Source organism: Bombus pyrosoma, linkage group LG13, assembly GCF_014825855.1.
Source record: "Bombus pyrosoma isolate SC7728 linkage group LG13, ASM1482585v1, whole genome shotgun sequence".
Taxonomy (NCBI): Eukaryota; Metazoa; Arthropoda; class Insecta; order Hymenoptera; family Apidae; genus Bombus; species Bombus pyrosoma.
In genome coordinates, this window is record NC_057782.1 from 10,496,220 (window position 1) to 10,521,961 (window position 25,742).

General features: G+C 39.3%; 1 protein-coding gene across 3 annotated transcripts in view; it reads right to left on the reverse strand.

The window, feature by feature from the left end:
• LOC122574299 (cGMP-dependent protein kinase, isozyme 2 forms cD4/T1/T3A/T3B) overlaps positions 1-25,742 on the reverse strand; it is a 56,521-nt gene that overhangs the window by 5,708 nt on the left and 25,071 nt on the right. Inside the window, exons 2-3 of one of the 3 annotated variants that reach the window (XM_043741723.1) lie at positions 23,026-23,473; positions 21,498-21,664 (exon numbers count right to left, since the gene is read on the reverse strand). In XM_043741723.1, the coding sequence (XP_043597658.1) occupies positions 21,498-21,664; positions 23,026-23,303 (445 nt within the window). In that variant the 5' untranslated portion in view covers positions 23,304-23,473. Of the gene's footprint in view, positions 1-15,443; positions 17,146-21,497; positions 21,665-23,025; positions 23,474-25,742 lie in introns of those variants that run through there. The other 2 variants (XM_043741722.1, XM_043741724.1) reach the window with 2 other exon arrangements.

A 25,742-nucleotide genomic window follows, 5' to 3' on the forward strand; every position in this document is an offset into this window, starting at 1 on the left:
TCTTTTCTAGGAAAAGCGCGAGCCGGCGCAGAAATAGATCGAGGAAGGGAGAGTAATTGTTAAATGAAAACGATTAGCCAATCATAGCTGACTATTGCCGCTATAAATATTCGTCACGAGTTGGTAATAATCGGTTGGCACGATGTAAACTTCAAGTTGAAATATTACCGATGGCTATGCGAAGAAAAAGATGAGAGAGATCTATGAACGTGAACTCTTCCGTGATAAATGACATTTGGCCTTCTTTAGGTGCTGGGAAACGTTTAATTCGTTTCCTCTATTACTTTCTATCTATATTTTCTATTCGTAGTAATCGTCTTTTCTCGTTAAGCGTGCTACTCACAGCAGCGAAACCGATCGATTACGTTTTCTAAAAATTTCATCAATTTAATAGCAGAATCCGTAAGCAAGCGTTTAACTTTGTAATCACTTTGATTTCCGTGTGACTTAAAATGGCAATGGTCGAAAGAAGCGAAACTGGTATCGTAAGGATATTGCTTCTATCGAAACCTTTACGAGGAAGAGAAGAAAGAAAGGAAGAAGCAGCTGCGTATCGTCGAATCAACTCTTTACAACGATTCACCTTTATACGAACGATCGGAAAAATTTCTCAATATTAAACGAACTTTTCAAATCACCGAGTTCAAAGTTTCTATACCTTAACAGAGCGATTGGCTGGTATCTCCGTTTTCTCCGATCATTCGCCGCATAAATGTCAGGTAGACACGTGAAAGCTTTTGGTCTTTGCGAAGCTCGACAAGAGCTTGGAGCGTGTTTCTTAACGCGTAACTCGTTCCGCCACTCGGTATATCGTATATCTGTCGTGGAGGCGTGCTCTTCTCGATTAAACGAGGCCACACAGCCGCTTCTTCCAGTGCATGGATCTCTTCGCGTTGTCTCGTCTTTCGCGAAATGCTTGATTTACTGTTGCGCCGGCATAATTTAAACCGTCGAAGGTGATTCACTTCAGCAACGAAGGCGCAACGTTCGGCCTTTTAGACGAAGATGGCGAACAAACGAGAGAGAAAAGGATAGGAATTCGGCTCGCTCGAGGTTCACGCCTGTTACTCTTTTCTATTTCTGGCGCGTCTATAGCGCGTTTATGATTCGTTAGGATTGTGTACCTTTAATTCGGTAATACGTAGATATTTTATCAAAGAGAGGGTTGAGAGAAGGGGACAGTCCACGGCCGTATTGTCCCGTGAACGTTGCTTTCACTTCCTCGCGTGCATATAACGTATCCTGTCAAGAACGAGCCGGTACAAAGAGACTTACGTTGCGAACCGGTTTCGAACCGATGCGATTCCCCGGGATAACTGGGCATTCTTCGACTCTTCTCTGGACTTTGCCAATCTATCAGTTTGGCTCAGTTCGCATCGAACGATTACGACTGCCGCTCGCAAGTTTCACTTTGGTTACTCTACCGGAGAACAGAACTTGAACCTTCAAATTGGCAAATGTACTCGTACGAACGGAGATTCCAAGTTTCCTACGATCCTATGCGACAATGTTAACGCGTTCACCGTGACGCGCCGGACATATAGGCCCCGTAACGAACCTTCCTCTGGGCTGCCGCCTCTTTTTTATCGAACTTTCGCCAATTTGCGAAACTGATATGCAGTATCAAAATATGGTCTAGAGCAAGGACAAGAAAGAATGGTTTGTTTGAAGTTAAGTTTAATTTTATCCGTACAAGCAATACCCAAAATGTAGTATTAAAATGTGGTCTACAGCAAGGACAAGAAAGGATGGTTTGTTTGAAGTTAAGTTTAATTTTATCCGTACAAGCAATACCCAAAATGTAGTATTAAAATGTGGTCTACAGCAAGGACAAAAAAGGATAGTTTGTTTGAAGTTAAGTTTAGTTCTATCCGCACAAGCAATACCCAAAATGCAGTATTAAAATGTGGTCTACAGCAAGGACAAGAAAGGATGGTTTGTTTGAAGTTAAGTTTAATTTTATCCGTACAAGCAATACCAAATACAAAAACTGACTACAATATCTTCGTACGTCTTACCCTAACACTGGGCTTCCAACTTCTGACTTCTTAGGTCAAAAATTGCTGACCCTCAATCCTCGCATCCTTGTCCCACTCCGTTACTCATTTAGCTTTGACGTCATCAAGATATACGCTCTTACTTACACACACACACTCTCTCTCTCTCTTTCTATCTTCCTCAGTACTCTTACGCTTTTTAGTTTATACCTTAAACTTACAATTTGTACTATCCCGAGAAACTGGAACTTAAATATACAATAGACCAAGCGTATACCCCCCTTTTTCGATACTACAGATATTATCGTCGTCTTTCCACATTTCTCAACGAAATAAACGCTAATTAAGTATTCGCAAGATAAAGTTAGGTAACACGTAATAATAGCGAAAAATTCTACGAGATTCACTTGCTCCTTAGAGGCACAAATGTAACGACTTGTTGATTGTACTGGTGTTATTTGTCCCGCGCCGCTAAGGATACTTTATATCGTATGTATTAATTGGATTTAAATGAACGCGGATTAAAATAATTGCATTAAATACGTTGTAATATATTTGACAAATTTCTCAAATTTTGGAAGTGCGATACAAAACATACGCCGAGATGAGTAAGGTATGGGTAGAGTGCCCGTATGGTGAAATAGAAAAGTCCTTAAAGGAATCTGTCGCAGTGAACGCGTCAAGCTATCTACGACGATGACCTCATAGCGTCGATTAATCATTTTTAATTTTTCATATTTCCGCGTCGATTTAAAAATATGTATCGTTTAAGATTACACGCGCGAACGAACGCTTCTCAAGGTGTCTTATCGCGATTTACTTATTTTCTCTGAATAGATTAACATGGTGGCGTCGTTACGAGGATTTTCTACTTCAAAGTCTGTTCACACAGCGAAGCGGTAAACGAACGGAGAAAACGAGACCCCATGCACCTGAAGGTTAAACGTTCAGCCACGATGAAAGCCCGCGTCCCGATAAAAATTCCTCGCGTGACGGATACTCGAGAAAGTTATTTCCTCGTAAACTATAAATAACGATAGCGAAAAGCGTTTCAAAGGACAAGGTTTCGGAGCTGTGCCAACGCGAATTTCACCAGAACGTTCGTACTTGACATTAATATTCAACATCTCGAGGGACGATCGTAAAGTTTAATTTTTCCCACATTTTTCTTTCAAATCTTCGCTGACCTCGTATTACGTTCCGCTATATGTTTTCTAATGTATTACGTTATATCATCGTAGGAAGTGATCGTAAATAAGGTATTTATCCAGATGTTCAATAGGAGTCGCGTTACAGCACCACGGAGCGTCCGATTACCCATTCAGAAGGCAGAAAATAAAAACAAGAAAAAAAAAAAACGACGGTTTCGCAAATGGGAAGGAGATTGAAAATCTAGGAACGCGCTAGCCTCTGGTACTTATTGTGCGTAATGCAATACGGTAACGCAATACACTAATGCCTGAATAAGAACTTACTCGTTTACATAAGTTGCTCCATCTTGCAATCAAGGTTGTCCCTTATCTCTAATTCGCTATGCTGTTCGCAAATACCATCTAAATTTAAATCGAGATATCGCTCATAGAAGACAAACACGGCGGTAACTTTGATTAATCGCGCAGTCCTTGTCCGAGGTTCGACAATGACCCTAATTTCGAGCAATTTTTAATAAGACAAATATAAATGCCTGGAATTGTGCGACGTTAATACAAATTGGCAATTTTAAAATTATTCGTCATAGTTGGAAAAGTCTTGCTTTCAGGGATCATCGGTTTCGTTATTCAATTAAACATAAAGGATTCTATGTCCCGATTAGTCGAAGCCATTTCAGAATGAATTACGTCGCGACTTGGGTAAATTATCGAGGGGGAAAAATAGCGGAAAATAAGCGTGAAGTCGTTGCTTGTAACTAAAGTTAGACTCGACGAGATCAACGCGGCTCTTACGAGTCGAACGTTTGAAAGATGCGAGTAAGCGAGAACTCTTAACGAGTGTGACAGTTTTAAAAGCAGGATCGCTGGCGTGTACATTTTCCGCGCATTTGCTATCGCGTTTCGTAATTTTTTGACACGATTGCGTTCCTCCAAGACCCGTGGTTCGCTCTTTCGCCTCGCTTTTACGAGTCTTGACCTGCGTCCTAGGAATCCTCGTCCGATATTAACGCCGACCTCGCGTAACTCGTCTCGATGCTTGCACGTTACTTCTTTCCGACAGCTCTTTTAAACATCCATTCGAGGAAACGACATATCGGGCTATTGAATCATTATTTGAAAAATGTTGGAAGTTGATCGGATAGAATTCGAGATCTTTGGAATATCAAACGAGCTGATAAAATTCGTCGAACCTGGAAACGGACGACAATGCTTTCCCGTTCGCTGCGAAACAGGATAAAGTTGGGAAAGTGAACATAATTACGTGACTAACGGAATAACGTTACCTGGTCACGAATTCTCGATTACGAAAGGAAAAAGGAATGAAATTCCGTCGGGTTCTCGGTACATGTACGTGACATTTGTAATGACATTTATATACACGCGTTATCCGCCAAACGTTGTATAACCTTCGACCATCGCGAAAAACAAGAAGCGATTGATTTAGAATACCGAGGCGATCTCGACGTAGATAGATCATCTTGATGGATGATAGAACGTAAACCCCGAATGGCAGACGGTACAAAGCGAAAACTTTTGTTGGAAAAGTAAGTCGAGCAGCGACACTTTTAACCAAAATATCGATCAACGCAAGTTATTGGAAAATATTCTAGAACTTCCTGAAATTACGCTCTACAGCTTTCAACAACGATCGACGAGGAAATTAAGCAGCCGATCTGTTATATATTTCTATAGATACGATTTCTATTGTCTTGTTGCTTTGTATAATAGACGTTTATCGATTCAAATAGCAAATCCATTCAACTTGCTACATAGTTTTGAAATACTACGAGAAAACAAAATACTAGAAATAAAGAGCATGCAGCTATTATATATCCAATATGAATGGCAAATAAAGGAAGTCTGTAATTGCAAGTGATTAATACGTGTCAGTTTTATTAGAAACCTTAGCGTGCAAATCGATACGACGTTTCCTTTCTCCTACGAAAAGTAAGAATAAATTAAATTCTACTTTCGTAGAAGAAGCGTCTCTTCTTCTCTCGTCTTTAAAATGATAAAATTCCTTTCTCGATTAAGCCGAAACAACGTTCTGTCACTGATTTCACGGCTCTCTCTTCCAACTTGAATAGTTTAGTGTTGAAATCTAGTGCGAGTGTATTTTGCCATAATGTTTGCAAAACGAGCGATGAATCAGACATCGAGCTTTTTGTTCTGGATCCGAGAGAGGCGAGCTCGTGCCTCGCAACGTTAAAAACCCGATTCGAATTGTAATTTTCTGAACGGATACGCCGGCTACGCCAACGTTATACGTATTTCCGTTTGGATCGCGTACACGGTTAAATAGAGTCTTTAAAGTGACGGATAATTATAAAGCGTCTTGCGCAATTTCAATAGAAAGTTACGCTCTTGTTTCGCTAGCTGAACGTATGGTTAATCGGAGTAGTAAAATTCGATTAGATCGCTGCTTTCTACCGTATGTAGACGTATTCGTTCGTACTATACTACGTGTATTCGGTTGTAGTAGAATCTATCTACAGTAGAATCAAACTAGAATCGTTCTTGTGGAAATAGAACGTGCACCTACGTTATCGCGAATAATTTATTAGCAACTCTTTCTTTCTGTTTAAACAAATGAACTCTCCTCCACTCTACGACGGACAATTTAGCAAGAAGATACTTCTTGCTGTACTTTGGATAAATTCGAGGATATATCGGCAACCACCAGGTGTAGCGTGAAGGTATTGTTCGAACGCGTCTCAGGTATTCGCGGGTGCTTCGAAGATACGAGAGACGAAGAAAGGAGTCCACCCGCTATAGCTGACCCGCCAGAGACCTCGAACGAGAGAAGCTAACAGAAGAAAGAAGAAGATAATTCTTCTTCGAGGTCTGTCCGCGGTTTATGTTCTATTCGCATATAGGTACGACGAACGCAAGGCGCGAGACTTCTACCGGATGTTCCACGGACAATACGATCGTTACAATTAAAATTGACTCGAAGAAAGATTATTTTATTAACAACGGACAGCGTTTGACGTTCCTTAGACGGATAGTTTATGAGATTGATAATCATCATACGTACACAGTTTCAACATGACTCGTTCATACTCCGCGCAGCTGCGGTTCTTTAAACTTTCTGCTTCGACTTATGACGAACCGTGTCGAATGGTTTTTATTTTGAAATTCAACGTTACCACTTAACTCTCAGTGGTGCCGATTCGTCCTTTGAAATTTTGCAACGCTTAATGGCTTCGTTGGACCGAGAAACTTTCTCGCAATTTCTGCCAAAGTCAGTTCCACGAACGAATTCCGTTTCATAGTAAACCACCGTCATCTCCTTGTCATAAATATATTTATGGAGGCAAGTCGTTTGTTTTAAGAATTAACCATCGATCGCCTACTTGGATACGACGAAGTCGAACATCGTACAAGAAATGATCGGTTCCGCTTCTGGTAGACCGTTACATGTCTTATTGAAACAAAGATGCTCTTACCGCAAGGTGTATCGATACTTTCGTGAATGGCTGTATACATCGGGTAGCGCAGAATTTTAAAGAGTACACCGTGTGTGTACAAACCCGCGACAGGCCACCTAGCATGACGATATAACAGGACAAAAAGTTTACGCCTCGCATACGATATCCCCGTCGAAAGGTTTTATTCGAAAGCCGCGTAACTGAATTCCCGCTTACTTGGTCTAGCGGTGTCTTATCGTCGGTCCAACCCGACGATCTCGTTTCTTCGACCCGTAGCGGATAACGACAAAGCGGTTCGTTGGGAAAATGCATGGTTCGAGCGTCAACTAGCCAGCTTTTACGTCAATGCTCGACAGGAACCTTGACTAGCCAGTTTGCAAAAGCGGATCGCTGTCTCTGACGTTTCTTTCCTCATTATCGGTATATGTGTTTCTCTTCTTTCGTGCCTGTTTGTTGAACTAGGTCAATGGATTCGTTCTTCTAGCGACATGGAACGCGTCGCTAGCGAGGATGGCTCGAATATATATCGTCAAGGACGCGAGACGACTTTTTTGGAACAGATTTCTTACGCTTTGCCTCTGAACGTGTTCGTTGTATGTTGCTCTTAGGCGAGAAGTTTGTGGCACGATGGTGTGAGATTGTTTGAGAAAGATTGTTTCGACGAAAGAGTTAGAGAGATTAACGTGGGATTTAGTCGAAGAGACGAGAGTTATAGGATTATTCGTAGGATAGAATGATAGGAAATTTGTGATTTCAAAGAAGAAGAAGAACCGAAACGAGGCTGTTTATGTACGCACATGGTTGATAAGACACTGGAATATTTCTCTAGAAAATATTTGCCGTAGAAGCTGGATATATTACTAGAGAGCTGATAGAGCAGAGAATGCTGTTAGGAGAAATGGTCCTTATCACCGTACCGCCTCCAGGCGCGCGTGTAAGGAACCCTTGCATTGTTCACCATGAGTCATCGGTATATTTTTCGACTTTGCAAGATACCAGAACTTATTTCTCGCGTGCTGTATCCTTATAAGATTCGCACGGCTTTACTTTAAGCAAGATCGAGCAAGAAAAAGGCAATTGTCAAATTAATAATAGCTGGGTTTATTAAGATTCCTCAAGCAAGTCCGTAATAGGTGATTCGTCGGTGAAAAGCCCCGTTTATTTCCGCGCGTCATTCAGAAACTCCGATTCGACGGGCTATTTCATTCGCGTGTCAGATTAGAGCGCGTAGCGTGAAAGTAATTCTTCCTCCGCTTTTTAAAGCGCGTTTATTAACAAATGCGCTTACATTCGCGTAAAAGAAAATTATGATAAACGCAAACCTAAGCAATTACTATTATATAAATCGTTATTACTTGGGAGTTTACCTAAACCTATCTAAACTATCAACAAAAGATAAGAACTTGAGTCAAGCGTTACTTTATCCAGTCGCCGTAAGACGTACAATTTTAAGTAGAATCTACCGTAGTGATAAAGTGGAAGGGTAGTTGTTCAAAGTGTTGAGTTTTACCATATTCAAAGATCATAAACGTTTAATCATTCGTCGTAACAAAAGGCTCGCTTCTCTGACCACATCACAAAGCAGAATGACTCGAATCACGTGGAATCTCGGACGACAGCCGTTCACCGGTCCAGCACGAATTTCCTGCGATTACTTTGAAACCAAATCCCTCGGAATTTAGAGCGTCCAGTACCCACATGTTGCCAGCCAGTTTGGGAGCAAATTGAGCTCGATTTCGGGTGAATAGGTGCACGACATGTTTCGAAACTTGTTCGATCTTTCCCTTTAACTCGATTCAATTTGAGCCAGTGTAATTTCTTAATATTTTTGCTCAAATTTATAGATCGGTGGTCTCGCATTTCCCGCATCTTCAGCGGTGTGGTATTTTTACCGTAGAAGCAAAAACAAGAATGCAAATTACTCCCCCTATGAATATTACGTGGCATTTTAATTAATAACGAGGTAAAATTCATAAAGAATTAGGCGAGTGTATAAATAATTACCGTCCATGGAAGTTGTACTTTTAAATAATGGTGTCACTCGCGTAACACTGAACTGCCTGCATTACGAATACAATCCTTGAGAAAATTCAGCATTGATGACAGCGCAAGTAGGTTCCAAGGTTCTGTCGCTTAGGTTTACGCGATTACGCTATATTTTTCCCGCTATGTCTTCTTGAGATCTTCCAGTTGATCTTTTCAATATAATTCTGTCGTCAACTTCTTCGATATATCAACAGAGAAACAAACACTGTAAAGGGATTTATATAAAGAGGGCAGAGACGCCAAGAAAGATTAATCGCGAGATGAAAATAAGCGGAACACGTCCTTAGATGAAATTTAAAAACGTTAGCAGATACGATTAAAACGGGTTTTATGATTATTTCAGAACCAAAAGCCGAAAACTAGGATCATAGATGGGTATAAAAATAATTCTTGACTCGTCGATTAGAACTAAACACTCTGCCCTTGCTCAAAATCACCTTCACTTTTGACCTCAGTGGACTTTTTCCCCGACCATATGTTGTAAGTATATTTTATAGGTCGAGATAAAAATAGATGTCGTGTAAATATATGTCACTGGCAGAATTGTTAATGGGTTATGGAAAGAAAAGCGATATACGCGATCAACAGTCACGAACGTACGCTACTACGGTAACGAAGTATGAATAGATGATAGATATTTACATCTGGTAGCAGTCAGAAGCTGTATGTACCTATACGACTCCAACTACGACTTCCTTTCAAAATATTTAATATCCCTGCCAATACAAGACTGCACAAAGGATATAGCCTAACAAACACGAAGATGGTAGCCACCCACACGATAATCAAACAGCTAAAAAATTTCACCAAATGTCCAAATTGGACAAATTGTGAATGTAAATTATTAAATAAAAAAAAAATACAAGACTGATAGCAGCAAAGAATAGAATTATTGTTTGAAATTGAAGTCGTAGGAATATTGCGATATCTTTTCACTACTACTACATGTAAATATTCCTGATCTATTCGTTCTTTATCTATTCATCTATTCATATCGTTCTTTCTGGTATAGCCGAGAGGTGCTACGAAAGACATAACTTCCTTCAGCGTGCATCTGCGATAATATCGCAATAGATATTTAAAACATAGTTGCAGAAATAGAAAGTTCATTGGCATTCGATAAATACATATTACAAGCTCATCGATAGTAACAGAAAGCTTCCTATATTTCCATATTTCCGAGAGTTGTTAAGTCGTTCGACTCAAGACTACTACAAGCGAGCATATTATAAAATAATCTGAAAACGAAGAAAATGATCGATCGAGCTTACCTGTTAAATATTCTCGTCTCAATCGAACACAGACGCTTTGTAACAGTGTAACAGTTAGTACGTAACATTATCTCATAAAATGACACAGAAAGCCAGAGAAAACGTTACTTTTACATCAGACAAACGTCATCCGCGGATTACTATTCTGTTGCGAGTGAGAATATAGTGAAGTTTACGTCCGATGACTAGGCACTAGCGTTGCCATAAACAGGAAAATAACTCGCGTGTGTAATGCGTTCAGAATTTTGGCACCTCCCTTCTATAACTATTTGATAATGACGTTGCTGTTGTTATTTTGATCAATAAAATATTAACAACGATGTACTGACAATATATGGCCGGGGAAAACTGCGACAACCTGTACATGGTATATTAACCTATGCTCAAATATCAAATACCAGACTCTTCTTCTTTATAAGACGAGTTAGATACTTGTTTCCTTAAATAGGCCGCTATATAACACCGGGTATTCTTGTGTGAAAGATACCAGTTTGCCTGGTAGTTTTATTGATGGAGGTCAGTAGAAAATCCGGATCAAAAGACCCTCTGTGTAGTCTTTTTTCTATAGGTATAGATAGTCTCTCGCAATCGGGCCAAAAAGCCAGTCTTAAAATGATAGACGGATGAAAATTTTATTAGCCAAGATTAAATGTGGAGCGATTTGAGATGCTTGAAAAATTTCTTGAAAGCTACTTCTTTATCCACGTGTATCTACGTTGGGATATTAGTATACAGCGAAATTGATTAATCTTGTTTTCTTCTCCACTAATTTCGATGAAAATCGCTCGGACAGAAAATCATTTACAATGTAATAACTTAGAATACATTAACACGAATCGTTCAGTTTCTAGCTCGTTGAGTTCCTTCTCAAATACAGTATGGAAAATCTCGCTAATCCCGTAAGACTAATTAAAGGCGAATAGCAATAAGGTATGGCAAATGGGCTGGTAAATATTAACTAATCTAGTTGTATAAAATATGGCACGATAACTTCTCGATGAACAAGTTACATAACTCGAACATCTGCCGGTTTAAAAACGAGTAATAATTTATAACAGTCGGTTTAACGTATCGTAACGCATCGCGCTTTACAATCTCACTCGCTTTGTTGAACTAGAAATCAAAGATTCCCCAGACATTTAAATTGGCTGAAAATTCCTCAGATTCCTCACGCGAGATTGAAAGAGATTTTGAAAACAGATTTGAACCTTCATAGTTGAAAGCCTTGCGGTTAAGCCTTTAATTAATAATTAAGCCTTTGATTTTTCTCTGTACGTAGGGCACTATGTTTCACGGGACTTTCTCCCTTTCATTGTCGATCGATAGACAAAAACGTTAAGACCAACGGTCAGAACGAGAATCGTTGATCATGGCGCGAACTTATCTCGATTAATCGAGGCAGCGGTATCGAATCTTTGCAATTAGAACTGCAGTTTGCAGCAAGAACGTGGGAAACACGGAAACACGAAATAGTGGTGCAATTAATGCCTCGCGTTCATTACCGTGTACGATCGTTGAATCGGTTAAGCTGATTAACGAACGACGCGGTTTAACACCTAGACTACCAAAGTAAAACAAATTCTAAAACGATACGCGGTCGAGGAGCGTGAAAGTTGCAACACGATGAGCATCGTATGAATAACAGATGAAACTCTCTCGAGTCGAAATAAAAACAGCAAGCCGCGCTAAACTGCACGATAAGATGGCTTCTCCCATAAAATACAGTCAACGAGGAAACCGTGCTAACGAGTAACCGCGTTCCGTGCTCCAGAAACTAGGGGATTAAATCTGGTCGTGATTTTTGTGTCTACTCGCGTTTGGAATACGATGGAAGTCGAGCCAAGCAAAACTTATTTTGTTTCGGTTGGGATATCTCGCGAAGGCCATAAATCTCATGTAGGTGAATGTGCCTTTGAGATTTCAAGGTGATCTTTGCTTTTCAAATGGAACTATACATTTTTTTTATACACCATTCGATGCATTTTTTATTCTCTATAAAAAAAGTATTAAGCTACCTTCGAAAAATGATCGAAAAATGATTAGATTAAATGATACTTTAACTTTAATCCTGTAAAACTTATCGTAGGAAAGACGAGGAACGCAGCGCTTTTACCTTCACGTTCTCCTTGTCTTTCATACACGCAATTTGATGGAACTCGATGAAATTAATATTAAAATATGTTTTAAACAAAGCATTTTCAGATACGAGTACCTTGATGCCTTTTTGTAGAGAATGAAACACTGCATCGAATGCTGTAGCTCCATTCGAGAAGCAATGATCTCGATCGCCTAAGATCATCTTGAGATCTCGTCATAACGTGTAGGTTTAGTTTTCTGTCCAATCTATTCAGATTTTATACGAAACAACGTAAAACGATATTCGAATTAACGGAGCATCGCTAATAAAATCGATCAGAATGTTAATTAAAGTTAAAGCAGCCGCGTGATAGAACGACGAAAACGAAGCGATACGTTGTTGGAACGTGAGAGAGCAGACGAGGGTGAAACAAAATATTTCCGAATAGTAATTGCGATTTTTGTATCCCTATGAACTTGAATTCCACGTGTTGTTGCGGTAGATTGCTGAACTTATTTCAATGATCGCATATTTCATACATAATACTTAATACTTATGATTGCGTAATGCAATAAAGAGTAAAATTGTGAGAATCCAGTGGCAATTAAGATTATCTCTTACCTGTGGGATGATACTTGAGAAATAATTGTTTCTTTAGCAAGATAATGACGAACATTCTTATGTGCGGTATCTCGGTTCGAAATCTTCAAGACAGCTTGAAATTATGGAAAATTTACAGTCAGCGAGAGCGAGTGAAAACACAGTAATAAAATCATTTTCGTCTCAGAGAGACGCGTGGAAATTTTTTAACATTTCGGATATTTCGATTCTATCGAAGTAACGTTACTTCTTCCTTTCCAAATATCGTGAAACTCAGCCGATTCGTTTCTCAATTTCGATTTTTAACCGAGTCGTCGATAAATCGTTGCAGTGGTCACAAATGCGATTACGAATAATCGATGGAAAAAGAAAAATTCCATTTGATGTTCGATGATACGATTCGTTCCTTTTTCACGATATACAGAACGCGGTTAACGCAATGCGCGTTATCTTATGCAAGATGTTCTCCATAAAGATACAAAGTAAAATCAAAGTAAACGTCTGAAACGTGATTAGAAGCAGTGTAATCAACGTTCGAGTTGAAAGATAGGAGCAGTAACAGGCTTGAGTAACGTTGCTCTTGCGATACAGACGTCCGACCTAAATCTAGTTTTTACGATAGCTGACTGATAGGTCAAATTAAATACGTAAACGGCTAATATTCGTGTAATACGGAAACGTTTGTTGTATTCGCATTTGCAGAGAACTGATGATCGCGTTTCTTGTGCAACTTCGATCCAATTTTATTTTTGTATCGTTATTTGCTTTCACAAGAATATTGCAATCGAAGGTTGAGACACACATTTGTGTTCTATTTATATGCACAAGTTATTACGTCAATCTATTTTTTGATATTATTGGTGTTGCCGTACCATAACTATAGTTTTATGAATACGAGATTCTAATCTTTCGGTATATTTAGATTTCAGTATCTTTAGAAGTATCATGCGTCTAAGGGTTAAGTTGAGAATCGATCTCGAACGAAACATTTTCGCTTCACTTTCGTTGACCAACGCGAGATTTCGTGTTGGATCCCGATCGAATCAAGGACAAACATTTTTCACAAGATTACAAAAGCTGGTCGCGAGCGGTCGAGACTCGACCCGGATCTAGACGCTATGAGTGGTAGTGCAAACCAGTCTTCGCGGATATGTACCGTCTAATTGACGTTCTCTGCCTACCAGTGTATTGTATCTAATTTTATGATTAGACAACTTCCTCTCGTCTCTTTGCGGGGAATTAGGAAAAATTGATGTATCCTTCTTAGAAATGTTTAAATAAACTAAGAACACAGGCGTGGCAAACTTTAAAATGCAATGACTCACGGTCAGATTCGTGCTGGCCATTTCTACTCTTTTTTTTTTTCCTTCCAATTCGTGGTTCAATCTGAACACTGAAATTATCAATTTTTAACGTGTATCTAGATATCAGGCTTGGCCATTATTCAAATAGACTATTTATCACAAGGTAATCATTATGATAATATATCATATGTTTAATTCAAATCATGAATCTCCGACTTATCCAATTAAATAGAGAATGTTTGAAAGTGTAAAAATCCTGAAAACTTTGCAACTAAATTAACACGAGCACGCTAGGTTTTTATTCCTAGTAATGTCAACGACCGAGCGATACCCTGTCCTCAACATATACAGATTTTCCACTTTTATTGCTATCCCTATTGTTATCACGATCAATTGCTTGATCGTGTAAAGAGTGTCAAAGTAATCGTTCAAATTCCTACCTCTTTGATATGTTATTTGAATGCGATTTATTTTGATGTTTTAATTTTGCGTTAATTTGATTTAAAAAGCTTCACTTGGAAGAGACGATCGATTTCGAAATACGCTTCGAGTATAGTTCACGATGTTCACATTTTCTTTAGATCATCATCACCTTCCTCCAGCACCTGAAGCAATGCTGACATTTTCTACCGTCGAATACATTTCCATAAACTTTTTTTATGTACCAGCCTTCGTGACTTTCATTTACTTTCGATGGATACAGTATATCTAATAATAATTACATAGAAAATTACGCAGACAGGAAATTTCATCGTTGAACTTTATCGAAAGCGTAGAAATACAGAAATTAATCGTTCAGACCACTATCGTTCAAAAGTTTCTATCAATTACTACGATCAACGAACGACCATGTATCTACCAGCGAATAATCGATCGATATCGATTCGGCGTGACATTTATTCCAGTCAGCATCACTCGAAAATGTACGTCGCGTACTATCGAATTATTTAAAATGTTTGAACCGTTACGGTAACGAGTCTAACGTAAATCGACCCATAAATCGTTCTCTTATACAGCTGTTTATAAAATAATAAAATAATCCTCGTCAAAGAATTTCTATGTCATAGTTGCTACCCGTAAACATTGTCCGCACGTTTTTCTCAAATTTCGCTACGAACATTCTGGACGACCCGTTATTATCGTAGAAATGTGTCAGCTCTTACCTTGCGGTACCGCGTGTTCAGAAGCGTTACGCATACCGATCGATGGATCGATGTCATCGATATCAAGTCAATCCTGCTTAGAATATACAGTCCCGTGTAAAAGTTTTGCGATCAAACCATTTCCATTGCTCGTCTTACAATAACCAGCTAAGAATATCTTTAGGGAATGTTTCTACGTGCTTACTACTCTTGCATAACTGAACTAGTATCACCAGTGAAACTTCACGAATCACTGATTAGAAGATATTAATATCAATAGCTTCTCTTACATAATAGAAACTAGTTTGATAGCGATTAAGGAAAACAGGAATTTTCCTACGGTTTGGAGGCTCGATCGAAACAAATGACATCACCAAGCAAAAATAGTTGCTTAAAGAGCGGCAAAAAATCGGTGTCGGAATACCTTCGCGTATATATCGTCTCCTAGCCGGCGGAGGAGCGCCGGTTCGTCGCCTCCTGGCGTAGGTGTGAACCGGTACGATCAGCCTCGGTCTGGGTATGAGAAATCCACCTTGACTATTCCCTGTTTGATTCAATTCGCTCGATTCACTGTCGGTCGTGCTGCTGCCACTCGATCTCCTCGACTCGCAATCCTCCCTGGCCGACGAGTCAACGCGGCTACCATCCAGAACACCCTCCAGCTGGGAGATCACCTCGGCATAAGGTTGTCTGTACTCGTCCTCCCTCGACGGAGGTTTGCTTCTTGCGTTACTTGCCCAATTGACGCCACACTCGCGCCAGCTGGCCTCGTAAAGAAGCTCCATCGCTCTTCCTCGAGTCGCGTCAGGGTCCAACAGCAACTCTGGGTCCTCCAACACCGCTCTGCCAGGATAACTTCTCACTTTCATGGTCGGACGAATCTCGGGATTTCCAGAATTCCCACCTCTTTCACAGCTTCCTTCGAAATTGACTTTGAAAAACCAAGGAACGGAGTATTCTTTTTCGTAGTTTGTTGTTCAAGCACGAGAGACTTTTACAGACAGAGTGACGAATCTTGGACGTTGAACGAGATCAGATAGCAAGAGACACGTCGGAACGTTGCTCCGAGGCGATAGTTGGAAACGTTTGATCCAGTGGGCGACCTTGGACATGATTCACCGCGCTGGACATTTTCCAACGCCTGCAGCTCGCGTTTCTCGTTTCAGGATAGGAACGTAGATCGTACGGGCTGTTAAGAATCACGAGGCTTCCTGTCGCTCGTTACGATCGGAATCGGTGTCTGCCGTTCGTTCGGAAACCCTGAATTTGATCGTGAATTTGATCGTGAAGATGGATGAACGTTTTCCCCCGATCGTTTCGTCCTTTCTGTTTGACTTTGCAACAACCCTTCGAGTCAGAACTGTCGAACTCTTAAAAGATCGACCGTTTTCGAGCCGTATAAAAAGCGCTGGCAATCACGTGTCTCTGAGATCTACCTAGATTGCTTTTGAAACGAATCGACGAGTCCAGCGTCCGTCGAAAAGTCCCAACGACTCGCCGGTTCATGCTTCAGGACAGCGCGTAAACGACAGCCGGCAGCGATGGAAAACTGCGAGTTTCGAGCGGCTAATTCCAGGACTGTCACGAAGCAGAACAATGACGCGCTATTCTTAGTCCCGGGTCGATTCCTTTCGATACAAATCGGACCTCTCGATTCCGCAATAACAGGTAAACGGCTCGGTCTTTTTCATCGCCTCCAATCTATCTCGCGTACTTCTCCACTTAAATCCTATCGTTTTCAGCCTTATCACTTTTCATTGTTCCTGTATCTGAAGCTCGCTAACTCTGATCGATGGAAATCCAAAGTTTCCTCGGCGCTTTAGATCGAAGAATGTTGTTTTCTCAAGAAGTCACGCAGAAGACACACGACGACCACATCGATAGATCGTTTGCTTGCGCAAGAGATCCGATGGACAATGAAATCACGGTTCCGTCTTCACTCGCGTTTCCACTTGGACCGATCAGTTTTATCGGCAAAGAAGTTTCGATGGCTCGTTAGTCGACGACGAGAAAATGATTTGGATCTCGTAGAGAAAAGTGCTAGCAAATGTAAGAGAGGTAAGAGCGAATGATGTTTTCACAAAGAAGGATCCTGTCGCGAACGAGGATACAGGCAGGACCACTCCTTCGAGACTGACGCTCACTGACAGCGTTCGCGACTGGTGAAAAGTACGCCCGCAAAGAGCGTGCACGAGAAACTCCCTTCCCCTCCGACTGCCAATCCCCCCACCAGTTCGCTGTTAGCGAGAGAAAGGACAGTGGTTCTCAGGCGAATGCGATTGCCCTCGGCGCGACCACTCCCACGTAAGTATGTACAAAGTATATCGGGTGACTCGAGAATACTGCAAGATACTCTTATCAATTTGTACGATATAATTGAGGTAGTAAAAGACTAGATATCGTATATCTGTCGTGTCAGCTGATGCGTTGCGAGCATCCGCGTTGAAATTCTTCTTTCTTTTTGGAGGCATGAAATTCCACGACTAATTCCATTAAGAGGCAACCATATTGCGTGTGACATTGCAGATTTGTATCGAATTATATAAAAAGAGAAGAAACAGATATACCACGGAGATATACGTGAATCGGCTGGAACTTTTTCGATTATGCCTCGAGAAATACCTGTGTTGCAGTTTCCTTTTGTCTGTTTGTCTTGTAATTGTTAGCACGCAAGTTCAACAACGAACGAATGGTTAGAAACGATGCACCAATTACGTTTCCCCTGAATTGACTCGTTTATCTTTCGCAAATCACAATGAAATAACATAGCCTAATTGCGAGAACAAGTGGGAAACACTACGAGCAAAAGTGGAGCAATCTCGGTTGGAACTGTTTCTCGCGTTTTGCGCTCGATTCCTCGGCTTCGTATTCCCCTTTCCTTTATTTTTCTCATCGTGTCATTATTTCCCATTTCTGGAATGCTTTACATTTTGCTTTTTAACGCCGCTAGATTTCTCTAATAACCCCGATGTAATTAATTCTTTTTCTTCTTGTATCTTCCTTTTCTTTTCCGAGCGATTCTTGAAATTCTAACTTTCTTTCTTTTTGCTTCGATTCTACGCCTCGCGTTGACGTAACTTTCGATTTGCAAATTTGCTTCAAGATGAAACGGTTCTCTATAAGCGAAGAGTAATACGCGTGACAACTAAATTTTCTAAAATAACACGTATCTTGCAAAATACGACAGACACTAATATTACGTTCGATGTTCTCCATGTTTTCTATACATATATTTAAAAGTACACGTCTCCCGTTATTACATTTAAATCTACTCTGCTTACTGCTATAACGATGACTCATGATTTTATTATTCCGCGATGCACATGATTGCTAAGGTTCGGACAAAAAAATAATTTCATGCAAATTATTACCAAGCGAACAACTTGTAATATAATTTTACCGTTAAGATTTTAACTTAAATTATCGTGGAAATGGTCGAGTTTCCTCCATGTCAGACACTAAAAACTATCGCTAATACGTGGTTAATTCACACTTTCGTTTGCTCGTCCCTCGCGATTTGCTCTAATCGTTATAATTTTCCTACGACCACATTTCACTTCTATCGCTGTAATTTCATATATTTTATTCATACGCACAAAGGTTTCTGTATAAACTTTAATCGATTCGGCATGTACGCTCTTTAACGAGACTATTGTATTAAGAGGAATCCTTCTAAGGCGATTAACCTACAGATTTCGTTCTCTCTGCCAACGGCACGAACAAAATTTAAACCTACGCTAAAAGTGTTATAAGAGAAAGTTTAACGTTAGAAAGTATATCGTATGTAATTAATTGCGATTAAAATTGAATCGAAGATAGAATAAGCCTATTATGTGATTTAAAATTTAAAAAATCCGCATTCAATTTGTAGGTATACGGGTGTTATTTTCTCTCGATTATCGTCGCAAATATTGCGGCGCGTAGAAAAAGTACAAAAAAATCTGAATTGGTCATCGTTTGAAAATTTGAAATTAGCCTGACAGTACCAAACATGCTTTTCTAGTAGGAATTTTTATGGAAATTCGATTATTAAAAACCATCTAAAAGAATTACGGATTTGCTGTAATGAAATTAAAATTGCTACGATTACAATCATAGTAGTGTCAGAGAAGTTACGTATAGTTACATAGTCACGTAAAATTATATGCATGACGTTATGCTGGTGATAATATGCGAGTGAAACATGGATTTGGTTTGCACGTTTCCGTCAGGTGGATGGATTTTGCTCGTCTCATTTCACGGATACTTTCGATTTGTCACAAAATGATACGAAACAATTTCGTTTTATAAATACATTATAACCGTTGTATTTTTTAATTACTATGCTATCACGGTACACCAACTTCCGAGAGAAAGGCCAGTGATTCTCATCCTTCGTCATTAGATGAAACTATTGATTCTCTATTTCGTTTCTATCGAAACGATCACATCTTAAATAATTTAAAAACCAGCTGCAAAATAGGGAGGAAATTGCCAAATAGCTTCTTATAGTTTCCAGTGGATATAGATCTCTTACAATCAATTTATTATAGACCGATTTAATATATTACATTTATTTTGTAGATTAATTCGTAATAATTATCGCAAGGAATGTACGAAAGAAAATTATGAGAGGCGAGGAAGGAATTAATTGCTCCGAAATTGGTCGGCTCTTGCTCCAAAGAGAATCCTCGTTTTAATTAATAAATTGACCAGAGATTCTATCGCTATAAATACACCGTTCTATGCTGTATAATCATCGAATCTCTTCCTGTTGAAGAGACTCGTGTTCGTAATTATTTGCGCAATCGTTACGCGACTTGACGTTAAACGTTACACGTTTACACAGTTGGCTTAATCGTGGCTATTACACGTAAAAATTCGCGTTATTACGTTGCACGTGACCCATTGCGTTCGAATTTAATTGTAGTATCGTTGTTGGTTGCGCAAATCGTGTCTGAATGCGCTCGACCAGCACCGGAAGTAAAAGCAAATTTCGCCAAGAATGAAGCTTCTTTGTACGACTATAATAAAACACTCGTATGAAATTGCCCGACGTGAAGAAATTGAAATTCGTCAACTACGATGGTTTGTTGCGAGGCTAGCTCGGTAGGTACGAAACAGATTTTGGTACGACGCGAAATATTTGTAGGAAAGGAGAAAATTTTCAACGCGATTTCAACCGATAACGTTGTATCAGCGCGCCATCAACGCCAGCGAATGTTCGAAATTCATACGAAAATTATTACAAGTCATTGAATCGAATTAGCGAATGTTAAAAATCTATTTTTAAATATTTATATTCGTACGTATCGCGATAATTTCTCTCGTTACGTACGTATGTATTTTACTTTCAGTGTAAAGTGAAATCGCGTATTGTTCGATGACTGGAGAATTAATTTTCGAAACTTTTTAAATTTGTTTGAAAGAAAAAAGCAGAAAGAGAAGAGAAAGGTGGTTTAAAGTTATTAAGAGACTATTCTACTTAACGATGGAGCGTGATTTTTATAATACATCGTATTTTTCCTACACTTTCATCGCAATTCCAGAAAATATATTCGAAATTTCGAAATTAGTAGCATATTTAAGCCGAGTTCGTCGGATATGGAGCGAAATTTGCTTAAATAGGAGATTGATTCTTATCGTTGGGAAAGAATGCGGAGTATTTTCAGCAACATTTTATTTATAACTACCGCTATGGGAACCGGTTTTTCGGAAGAAAAGGCAAAGAAGCTTGAATCATTCGGTTCCTGTAAAGAACGATGAATCACGCGTTGCATGGTTTGCGGGATTAAAGCGAATTTATTTCTCGCCAATAAAATGGCAACTCTATCGAACAAAGAAGGCAGATAATATTCTTGTTCCGACGTACTTGCATATATATTCGCAATACGGTCGAGTTCATTGAATGTCGAATTCCTCCAAACTTGATATCGCAAGGAACTCTATTTTAGCTCGTTTATGATTACTACGGTTGCAGATGTTATCAATTTTCCACGTGGAAAACAATATGACGGGCAGTGTGTAGGCAAAACGGCGATGAAATTTTCGTGCGGCGACGCAAGAGGGCATAACGGTACACTATGCGGTCGCAGGGAACAATGATCGACCTCGACTCGCCTGACTTGGCGAATAAACTGAAATTGCACGGCGCGAGCAAGATTAACAGCCGTCGTGATTCCGTCATTCGCGAAGCCTCTTCGTCAGAGACGACGATTTTCCGCCTATATTCGTTAAAGCATGGCCAACTATTTATAACCGGGACGCATGGAAAAGCGTAATCGCGCACAGTTTCCTCTAACGAGTCGGTTGCGTTCGACTGCAATTACTCGCGCGAGCTGTACGACGAAATCATTTCAGCTCGACGTTCTTTCGATTTTATTTCAAGCGATTATTAAAATATATATCCGAATAAATCAGATCGATTTCTTACGTTTTGCAACTACGATACTCGCGAAACAATATGATTCTGGACAAGGGAAAGGACTGTGTGACTCACCCTCCATAACATACACAATGGACCCAACATCTCCTTCGCGAATGATGGTTGAACCTGCCGAGAAGGTAACAGGATACATGCAGTCCACGATCTCGCGGATTTGCGTCAGCTCCAAGTTCTTCATGAAGTCATTATCCAAAATGGCTGCTTTGATCAGGTCGCGAGACCTACGAAGGAAAAAAGAGTCAGACACCTTTTCGTCGAAGGTTTCCCTTTTGATCGTAAGAAGATTCTTAGAAACTTTGAACAAGGCTGATTTGGAAAAAAAAAAAAAAACAGAAGAAAAATGATGAGAAAAAGTTCATATATTCTGACGAATATTCGTCAATTAGATTGGGGCACTAAATCTGATTAATCGACAAGGATAGAGCTGAAAATTAAGATAAAATAAAAAGTAAAATAAAAAGCGTTATCGCCACTCTAAATAAACGCAAAAAGTGTTTGACGTATACCAGGCTATCTTCTTGCATACTTGTTCAGTAAACAACTTGTGGCCTGTAACAGGTGCACCGTGATAAACACGGTTCGGTACTTTTGATGTTGCACTTGCAAAATAAACGCGAGTATTACCATCGTAACGTCATATCCTTAATGTTAGACGTCTCACGCAGACATTTAATACGAAAATTACTACGAAGATTTCCACGACTTCTTCCTGACTGACTTACTCTAACTTTTTCTTCTTCCACATCAATCGTGTTGCAAGAGCAAAACTTATTATCCTATGCGCGACTCGTCTAGTAATAAATAATCGTGGATAATCGCGTAGTAGATAAAACGGTCGTGTTTGGAATTTACTCGTTATTTTGCTCAAAAGTGCGTACCAGTCGCGAAGCGAAATAATTTTCCAATCCTACTTTACGTCGAAATCGTGGTTTTCTAAGTGTTTAAGCGCTCTGATAGAACAATGGAAAGTTTAAAGAATACAGCCGTTTGGAAAGTTGCACGAGTATTACCTACGACCGATCGAACAGAGTTGTCGATGAAGGAGGTTAGTTAAGAAACGACACAGGTAAAGTTAACGAAGCCACGTGTCGTGAATTAAGAGTATCCTGAATGTAACACCCTGTCACGTAGCCGCGCGGTGAATGCGATTTGTATAGGTGAAACCATGGCTGGAAATTGCGCAAGCAACGACCAAATTTCACTCTTAACCATACGTTGTACGGCGATCGTTGACTCATCGATCTCTCTATATATGGCCTTCGAATCAATAACAATGATAGATTAGTGCAATATTAGTAGGAAATTTCGAATCCAATACATTCGACTAGATAGATCAACTATCAACGATTTAACAACGAGGAACCGTGCCAGTTTCCTTTGCGATAATGCGAAACGTTTTTTCCTTGGAACGATAATATGGTTAAACAGGGAGTTAAAAATCAGTTCAAGAGGGAGACTACCGTGTCGTTGTTTGTTCTACACTCGATACAGATAAATCTCAGACGATAACTTTTCCTTGATACACGGCAATAAGTAGCTGAAAATCGCGTTAGAACGGAAGAAAAAGTAATGAATTCTGTACCTTTGTGGTTTCTGAAACTTGACGATTACCCGGGTGTCTTTGGTAAGTGGTTCGGCTGAAATTGCCTGTCTTTTGGATCTCTGACCCGGCCCGATAGCACCAGAGGCCAAACTGAAATCGACGATTTGCCGGAACTTGTCGATCTCGTTTTGAAGGTAACGAATAGTAGCGTCCCGTTCTTCCAATGCTTTCTCGAGTATCTCGATTACATCGTCGCGACGTCTAAGAGCCTGTGTCCTCTCGTACAGCAATCGTTTCAGATCTCGTATCGAATCCATGGTCAGAAAGATTTCCGACTGTCGTACGCTTTAACTGAGATTCGTCTGTTCTTGAGATTTTCCTCTTGCAGCTGGTACACGATGTCATGCACCGAGATTCCGACGATTCCCTTTATGCCTATGTGCTCTATCCTCGACGGTTCTTGTACTTCCACTTCCACTGCTGAATTCTGTTTCTCATTGGACCATTTTTAGTACACGTTGTAATTTTTAGAACGTTTCCCTTGCCTTTTCATTAAAATATTTTTTATCCGACAACGTTTCGTTTAACGACAGTTTTCTTTTTCAAGCGTTCGTTCTTTACATGTTCGAGTTTTATGATCCCTGAGGGTTGGAACGAACGTTTGCTCTGCCGGATTGGCAAGATTCGAGTCATTCAAAGGTGTTCGATCGTTGGAAGAGTTGTTCCATCTCGAGTGTATGGAAAGGTACTTTTAAACTAAATATAGATCTTTAAAAAGCAAAAGTATCGTCAAACAATCGAAACTCCGATATATTATATCTTCGAAGATAGCTATCTGTTTAAAGAATGGCGATACGAAGCAAATTTAAATCGTATACCTGTTAACAATAAGATAAGATTGCAATATACTCTCGTACTTTCTAACTCGTATCACACTTTGAAAACGATTCCTAACAATTTCATCCACCTTTTATGATTGAACAGCTGATTATGAGACGGTAGCCTTTTTTTTTTGACTATATAATCTTTTTCAAATGTTACTTCTACTATCTATATTATCGCTATCAAAAGCAAATGAAAGCTAAATAGATTGAATTTCTACCGATGAAGATGAATTAGAAACGTACGATTCACGCGATAGACATCTAATTGGAATGAAAGGCAAATTACACAAAATTATTAGAAGTAGAGTGTTAGAAATCGATTGATCTACTTAGAATTCCCGTTCAAGATAACGATCTATTTTAAAACTGACATTGACTCCGACAGCTGAGAGAGTGTAGACGCGTGTTGTATATTATCTTAAAATCGAACACCGATAACTGTAAATTTTAGATATTGTTCTAATAATTACGCTACCTCCTTTCCGTTGCTTTCAACGATTCCATCAAAGATATAATAATTCTCAATTATTTCATAAATACAGCGGAACAGCTAATTGTTATTAAAATAGAACGATAGAAAATTCGTCGTCCTTTAAATCGAAAGCAGACGAAGGAGATGCAACTAACATTTTTACCTAAACAAATATTTCTACGAAATCAGGTTTACGTTGAACAACGAGAAACTATAAGTTACTATAATAACGTGTTACGTAATCATCTTTAAAAACAGATTGTGTAACAAAAAAATCGACTGTTTTATTGGACAGCGTATTTTTTACCTTTAGCATCAATTTGTTCAAGCACGATGCTAGGTATCGCGATTATATAATGGCAATTTCAAACGTCGACGCGTTCTTGAGCATCTCGATAGTACCGAGGTAGGTATGTAGGCACAACACTTTCGAAAATAAGAATGGAATAACAATGATCGACACCTTTAGCGACTGTCTGTGTCTAGCAAGCATTCTCTTTCTCAATTAGAATTAGAAACGAACGGTTTGTTTTGAAATCATTCGAGAAGAAACAAACTGGTCCATTTTAATTCATCAACGAATCGCCAATACCAACGAAGTAATCGGTTTTAAATTTTCGATCCTTAGGATTCTCTATTCGATGAGTCCAAGTTTGTATGGAAGTATACGCGTAGGTATATTTCCATATGGTTAAAATTGTTTGTTTTCGTAAAAGATACAAGTAGAATAAGATTATCGCGGGAATAATTTTCAATAGAGATAGGGACAAAAGAATAACATGAATGAAGATCTTTATCACCGTGAAGTAGCAATGTTTCCAGTCACTTCGTATATTATATCGAAACGTCGTATCTGCTAAACAATAGAAAATATTTAACGCGCTAGCAATCGACGAATATACAGCGAAAGAAAATTGCAATGGTAACGAATCGTTTATAGAAATTTATATTACGTTTATTCCATAGCGGTTAGTATAAACGTGTAATATTATTATTCGTATTACGAGTTTATCGATTGATATTTATAACGAAGAAAATTTCATGACTCTCGACGATTTCGACGACATTAACGTTGTTTTTAAGGCAGCTACCTTATCTTTATCTTTATCTTTATACGAAGTATCACTATTTTCGCACAAAACCCCACGAGTCACCGTAATCACCTCTCCGATACGATCCTGACAAATCATTAACAATATTCACGAAATTTACATAATTTTTCAACAAATTTTCTCTCCATACGAGATACACTTTGTCCTTCTCTTCTTTATTCGCAAACTATTGAACGCAACTTCCGAACGCAAGAACTTAGAATTATAAAATGGCACGATCGTACCATTCTTCCACCGAGTGCTCGATCGTTCGAACAATGTACAAATAAATATCACTAACATCAAATT